The 7399-nt window shown below is 49.5% G+C and overlaps 1 protein-coding gene across 14 annotated transcripts in view; it reads right to left on the bottom strand.

Annotated features, from left to right (window-relative positions):
• Positions 1 to 7399, bottom strand: part of LOC116849987 (protein daughterless) — a 196021-nt gene that overhangs the window by 48802 nt on the left and 139820 nt on the right. Inside the window, exon 1 of one of the 14 annotated variants that reach the window (XM_032827736.1) lies at positions 3419 to 6330. The exons of the other annotated variants lie outside the window; for them this stretch is intronic. Coding sequence (XP_032683627.1) covers positions 3419 to 3913 — 495 coding nt within the window. The 5' untranslated portion in view covers positions 3914 to 6330. Of the gene's footprint in view, positions 1 to 3418; positions 6331 to 7399 lie in introns of those variants that run through there. 14 annotated transcript variants of the gene reach the window in all.

Below are 7399 nucleotides of genomic sequence, written 5' to 3'. Positions count from 1 at the left end.
GAGAGAGAGAGAGAGAGAGAGAGAGAGAGAGAGAGAGAGAGAGAGAGAGCGAGAGAAGACAGATGCACACGCCGGACGAGTTATGATTGAATCGCGATAACGGGCTGTATCCGCTTACAGTAAATTAACCGGATGCTCGACCGCGGGGCGATACGTCGCTCGGTCGCAAAAAGAATTTTCAATTACCTACTCACGGCCGGACGACGAGACACGGACACCGCTGAAAATGACAACCGCGCGAACAACACACGGCGCAACACCGATTCATCGCGCGCCCATTAATTCTCCGCGATTGTCGGCGAGTCGGATTGTTCCTTCTTTTTTTTTTTTTCTTTTTCACGTCTGAATGCAGGATGCTCTCTGTCTCTCTCTTTCTTTCTGTCTTCTCCGATATAAAGCCGCTCGATAAGAAAATTACTTCTCACGTGCCGCGATCGATATCTCTGACTCTGCAGGTAAAAACGGAAACGATGATATCATCGCGCGACGATTATATAACCGCGGGTACACTAACAAAAATTACCCACTGAATAAGAAAAAAGAGGAAAAGTTAAAAATCATAATTTTGTGGGATCATTTTTATGACCATGTGCATGTTACTAATACCGTTTTTATGTTAGAATAACCGATAGATATGACTGGAGCCAAGAGTAACTATAATTTTAGTTAGATCAACCCTTTTCCTCTCGATGTATCGACAGGACGAGGGAAGGAGAGGGAGGGGGGGGGGAAGAGGGAATTCTCAGAATTCCACGGAGATATTCTTTCACAGGTGGCGACGGTGGACGCGAGTTCCCCTTCGCGCGTGTCTTTCGTATGCAACTGTGACCGCCGCCTAATACGTGGTACAGCGGCACATACTAATTAGCCCTGCGAGCGAAACGCGCCATGAATACAACTCCCCACGAGAGAGAGACAAACATTAGACGCGAGCGAGCTGTGGTGCTTGAGGTTGGTTGGTTGGTTGGCTCGTTGGTTAAGTCGAGACAGAAATCCCGAAGGAGACGCTTCCCGTCCGCGACCATCCCAGCCGAATCTCGCTCTCCGTTTCCTCTTGCAATTATCAAGAATTGCCGAGCATATCTCTTACAATGAAGATCATGCCTCAAAGATCCAAGTGAATCTCTAAAGTCAAGCTCAAAGTTGCGAGATGCGGCGTAGTGGAAGTTCTCAATCGTTTCCATCGCAGTCAGCGATCGCGTCTCTCCGTGTCGAGGGGTGAGTTTCCACGCGGAAGAAAGAGGGGAAGGTGTTCCCACGAGGTTTTCGCTCTTCCCTTGCGCGGAATTTTGCGCGAACCGCCGTACAAGACGCCGGGGCTCGCAGCGGGATTTACGAGCCATGGAATTCTCGAGCGCATACCGGACACCTCCTCGGGTGCGATTAGTGCGCGTCACCCCGGAGAATCGATAGGTATTCTCGAAATTCCCTGTTGGCGGTCAACGTGTCTGCGGATATTGCGTGACCGATGTGCGACACGCCGTGCGATCCACAAAACGTTCACACGCGTCGCTCAATTTGTGAACCAGCCCGCTGCAACGGCGGGCAATGACGGGCTTCAATACTTATCCTCACTGGAGTCTGATATACTAGAGAGATACTACTATGTCCAAAAAGTAAGACCAATTAAAAAAATTTTTTTTTTTAATCTTTATTTATTATTTCAAATCTATTTCGTCGCCTTCGAAGTAATCCCCCTCAGACACAATACACTTATGCCAACGTTTTTTCCAACCCTCGAAACAGTTGTTAAAGTCGATTTCCGGAATGGCCTTCAAAGCTTCCTTCGATTCAGTTTGTATCTCTTCAATCGAGTCAAAACGGTGTCCCCGGAGCGGTCTTTTGAGTTTAGGGAATAGCCAGAAGTCGCATGGTGCTAAATCAGGTGAATATGGTGGTTGTGGAACGATATGGGTCGAATTTTTAGCGAAATGGTCTCGAAGAACCAATACAGTGTAAGATGGCGCATTATCGTGGTGCAAAAGCCAAGAGTTGTCTTTCCACAATTCCGACCTCTTTTTGCGAATAGCTTCCTAGTCTTGACGTTTATGATGTGAAATTTGACACAGATGTCTGTCACAGTGCTACCAATTTAGAAAAAAAATATTTCTGACATTCGATATGACCCGCATAATTTAACTTGAAAATTGGTCTTACTTTTTGGACACAGTAGTATACATATTTCACATATTAAGATAATTAAATATCAGATAATTCTAGAGTTCTTCTCCCTGATCATTGAACAGGGAAAACAAATTAAAAAATAACATTAATTAAGCATTCATTGCATGAATGGCAAGAAAATACAGCCTGTCTGTATGTATAGAGAGCAAACATTGACGGAGAGGCGACCGAATTACTAATTGGCAATAAGCGAGTGAGTTAAGATACTTTGGGTCATTTGGCTCACTCGTACTTACTTCATGTACACAATGCGGCATAATAATCTCAACATTTACTAAGCCTAATGACAAAAGAATTTCTCGACCACGTACAGTGATTTTACATATCCGTGCACTCTGACTGTTGAGTATTCTAAAGTTGTTGCTCCTTAGAATATTAGAACAGTTTTGATGCTCGAATGTGCAGAAATATTGCACGTAATCGAGAAATTCCTGCGCAACTAGACCTAGTAAGTGTTAAGGCTATTATGTTGGTTAGTGTGTACATCTTACGACACATTAACGACTGACAATAAATTTATATAACAAGCCCTTCCAAAGTTGCAGTCAGCTGCAAACGTCACACAATTCCAGCTGGTATAAAACGGAATATATCCGCAGAAGCCACGACGGGAATACCCGAAGTATTATAACTTTCCCCTTGCCGTTAATTAGACCTTTCCCTCGTAGAACGCTCCATCTAGATTATGTTCTTATGATAGTTCGATGTGTTGGAGAACAGAGTTTAAAGCTAAAAATCTAACTTCAAGCCGTTATCGTGAAAAATCGGCCCTAAGTGAGCGAAATGTCCGCACACCGGGGGAAAAGTGTTTGGCATTTGTCACTATAATCACACGGTGAAAGAATTGCAATCAGGAGAACTTACTTTATGTAGCAAATGTTGCTATCGTGTTAGTGACAATAAAACCTCACACGTGTAGATTGCTACTACTATTCGCTTGTTAGAACAAAAAGAGGATACAGTTATCATCGTAGATAACAATAGTTTTTGATGAGATTAATCATTTTTTTTCTCTCACAGTGCGCTCTTGTGATTCCAAATAATATTTGCTCTCGCATTTGTTTGCTGCCACTTCTCGCGCGAGTGGACTGTCACGTTGTCAGCGAGAGATTCCGTAGCGTGCAATTCAGCTAATTTAAAGAGTATACCTCGACACACACGCATACACACACACACACACACACACACACACACACACACACGGCCGCTGTGACGACACTTGTCGGATATTTACCCCGCTCTCCTGTCCGCCGTACTGTTTCCAGCAATTAGGCGACGGTACCGAACCGAGCTGAACGATCGGACTGCTCCCGGACGCGGAACTGCTCGGACTGCTGGAAGACACCCGAAATCGGTCCGCCAGCGGCGCGTTCTGCATCTGTCCGAGCTGATTCGGACTGTGCCGGTTACCACGGTCGCACGTCATCAACGATGAACCGCACGGTCCGCCGCCGTGAGGACGACTGCACGCGACCTGCAGCAGCAGCAGGTTCGAGCCGCCCGTCGCCAGGCGGCTCATCGTCGGAAGCTGCTGCGGAACGTTTTCCGTGTGAACGTACCGATGATGATGATGACCGACTTGACCAACGGCCGATCGTCGAGACAGCTGATTGCTGCTCAAATTACTCGCGACCCGCGACTCCGGCTTCGCGTCGATCCCGAAGTCGCTCAGCTTGAAGCTCTGCTGATTCATCTTGAAGTCCGCGTTGTTCTTGAAGCTGCGATCCATCCTGGATCCAAGAGGTTGGATCAGTCGCGTGAGAGCGAAGGATCGCGTCTCAGTTGGCGAAAGCTCTCATCGTGACGCCTATAGCCGGCCACGCCGACGACGACGCCACAGGACGATCGCACGAGCTGACGGATCGACAGCAGGAGAGGTCACCACTCGGGGCGTCTCCGCGTGTTCCACGACGTCCTTCGTGAGACTTCCTCCGCGAGCGGGACGTGCCGGCGTCGCGCGGTCGACGAGAAAGGCGCGAAACGGCGGATGGGATTAATCGCAGGTGCTTCTCGCAGCGGCCTGTTTGACAATCGGCCGATCGTGCTCGCCACCTTGACACGAATCGTCGCGCTTAGTCGCTCTACTCTCCTCCGAGTGTCTCAGCCGCGCAATTCGCTGTCGACGTGTATTCTCCAGACGCGCTTCTGACGTTCGCGCGGGCTCGAATTGCCACTCGGGGATGCGGTGAGGATCCGTGGATTCCGTGGTCGTCCAACGGCGCGAGTGCGACGACAAGTTGACCTCGCGGCGAACGCCACAGTGTGGCCGTATGTTTATTCAGCACACCGTTTGTCGGATTATTTGCTGATCAGGAGACACATCGGATGATGTGGATGAACATTTTTAGTAGAACGCGCGCACGTTCGCCCGTTGAGAGAGATCGCTTAATCAGAGGTTGCGCCGGCGTGGCACGCTCGGCGATTATTGCGGATATCGAATCGGCGTTTCGTTCTAGCCCGGACCCGGAGAGCGCGCCGCGATAATCGTTAATCAGCAGTGAAAGTTGCGGCGCGAAACGCTCGGGTTTCCCGACCAAAAAAATCGCCCGCGATTATTTTGCGCCGCGAAGAACCGGACGGATTTCTCGGCGGCTCGCGCCAACGACGCCGGCATTATCCGCGCAGGGCGAGGCGATTATTATCGCGCTCCCGATCGTTGACAGCGACGGGCGCTCGTTATCACCGCCGATAACGAGCGCGTGCTCGCGCAGAACGATTCGCGGAGCTACGCTGTTTATTTATTTATTCGTCCGCGAAAAAACGAGCGTAAATCCTCGATCGGATTCACGCAGCGGGGAAACTATAATCCGCGCAGCAACCGGCCGGATCGCGACTCCCGCGCGTTCTCCACGCGACTCTGGCTGATAAGCGATCCCGACTGATAAGCGGCCGTTCTCGCGTTCACATCGATCGCAACGCGAGCATTTCGCGTGCGCTCGATTTTCCGACACTTTCACGAGCCAATCGAATCGGGCTCGACGCGGTACGCGGACTCGCGGTCGCATTCGCGCTGTTACACACGTGACTCCTCCTCTCCTCTCTCTCTTCTCTCCTGTCTGCCGAAGCTACGCGCGAATTCGCCGCGATTCTCTTCGTCCGGCCGTTTCTGGCTCGTTGACGCGCGCACGGCACTGATCTTTTCACTTACGCGACAGATTTCGCGGGACAGGTCGCACAGGTCAGAAGGTCGATTATCGTATGCGCGAACACACACTCACATACATACACACTTGCACACGCGCCTATCCGTGAAACGTCCCACGGCGAAAACAGTCGAGAAGGCGAGAGAGATAGACAGAGAGAGAAAAGGAGAGAGAGAGAGAGAGAGAAAACGAGAAAGAGAGAGAGAAACAGAGATAGAGAATTAGAAGCCAACGGCCAGCTGGTTAGCCAGTAGAGAGACGACTGGTTTTGTGTTACTCGACTCATAGGCTACACACTGTGGCACGGAGGAGGAGGAGGAGGCTGGGGTCCAGCCAGCATACCCCTCCACCAGACGATACACAGAGCAAGTGTGCTTGTCCCCCCCCTTTGGTACACGCACCGGTACGTGTAGAGGTTCTTTATGCGTGTATGTGTTGCGTACTTGTGTGTTTGTGCACCCGATGCACTCTCGCTCTGTGTGTATCCACGTTTCTCTGTATGTCTCTCTTTCTCCCTCTCTCCCTCTCTCTCTCTCTCTCTCTCTCTCTCTCTTTCTCTCTACAGTTTCTCGGTTCGACCCTAAGAGCTTTGCAGTCTCGTTTCGCGCGTATACACTCGACGTGCGTCGCGGACGAACTGCAAGCGTTGCACTCCGCGTGAGAGAGTCGAGTAACGTCTGCGAGCGCGCTGGAAAATCGTGGGAATTCAGATCGAGACGGGCTGCTTACGTTGGAAGAAACCGAGCCGCGATATGCACCCGTGTGTGTTTGTCGCGAATTTGTCGAGGATACGTCGTCGGATCTAGAGAGAAAGAAAGAGATAATAATCGGTCCGAATCGAGATTTTTATCCTTGATATCCTACTTAACACTTACTTTTGATACTCTGAGATACTCTAAAGTTTGAATGAAAGGACAATAATAATAATTAATAATTTAAACAGCAATCAAAAAGAAATACGCACTTCTAGAGGGGGGAATTGATTGAATAATAATAACTGGGATTTTGACGTGGAAGGTCAAAATCCCAGTTATTATTATTCAAAAATGTCAAACATTATTATTCGCACTAACATCCAGCGCGCGGTTCTCGCAGGCCTTTCTCTCAATCGGGTGTTCTCTTTCGTACAAATACCTTCTTATTATTATTCGAGAATAGCGCGCAAGAATTCTGGATTCTCTCGCCTCTTACGTCGTTAAAGTCAAAAGCTCCGCGGCGAGAGACGTTCCGCTACGCCTTCAGACTAAAGAGGCTTCGATACGAACCGCAGTGCGTGTCGCGGATGCGCTTCTGACATTCGTCGCGAATTCGCGCAGCCGATAGTGCCTCCCTCTCGTCGACACGTAATCCGAGCGAGCGCTTTCGTGATTTGTACAAAGCCGGGAAGCCGCGAGAGCTCGTAATGTTCCAGATAACGTCCAATTACGGCACAACGTTCGCCCGATAATAATGTAGATCATAGAGAAGCACGAACGGAATCGGATATTGATTCGAGGGGGCGAACGTTGTTTACAACGCCTATCTGGCCCGCCTCCTTCTCCCGCGGTCGGATCATTAATCGTGGATCGGCGCGATATCTTAATCGCCTCTGTTGCTCCAATTTTTCTTGCTCCTTTCTTTCTTTTCCTCCCTTCTTCTTTCCTTCACGACGGGTCAAGTACCTCGCAATACGACGCAAATCGAGCATTATTCTCAGCCCATCAGCCGTGAGATACGCGATACTATCGATTCGGCGTTTCTCGCGGCCGGCACGACTCGCCGAGGAGTTTGCGAAACGCTAATTCCTAATAGATTCGTCTTATCACAAATCAAAAGTGTTCCCCTTCTGTATCATGTTCGAACCGACTCGAATCGACCTGCGCATTCTTGCTCCCGCTGAGGAGCGTCCCTACGCGTCCGGCGCGAGGAGCAAAGATCCGCTGTCTCTCTAAATTTAGCGAAATAAAAGATGGTAGACATAAAACTCTTTACATCGGAAGGAAAGACACGAAGAGAAAATATGAGTGGGGAGTCGAGCAATAACAGAGAGAGAGAGAGAGAGAGAGAGAGAGAGAGAGAGAGAGAGAGAGAGA

The sequence above is a fragment of the Odontomachus brunneus genome, unplaced genomic scaffold (genome assembly GCF_010583005.1).
Source record: "Odontomachus brunneus isolate Ranch 3 - 2012 unplaced genomic scaffold, Obru_v1 Obru_scaffold_130, whole genome shotgun sequence".
In the NCBI taxonomy this organism is placed as follows: Eukaryota; Metazoa; Arthropoda; class Insecta; order Hymenoptera; family Formicidae; genus Odontomachus; species Odontomachus brunneus.
The sequence above is the reverse complement of the archived record's forward strand: the minus strand, read 5'-3'. Positions and strand labels throughout refer to the sequence as shown.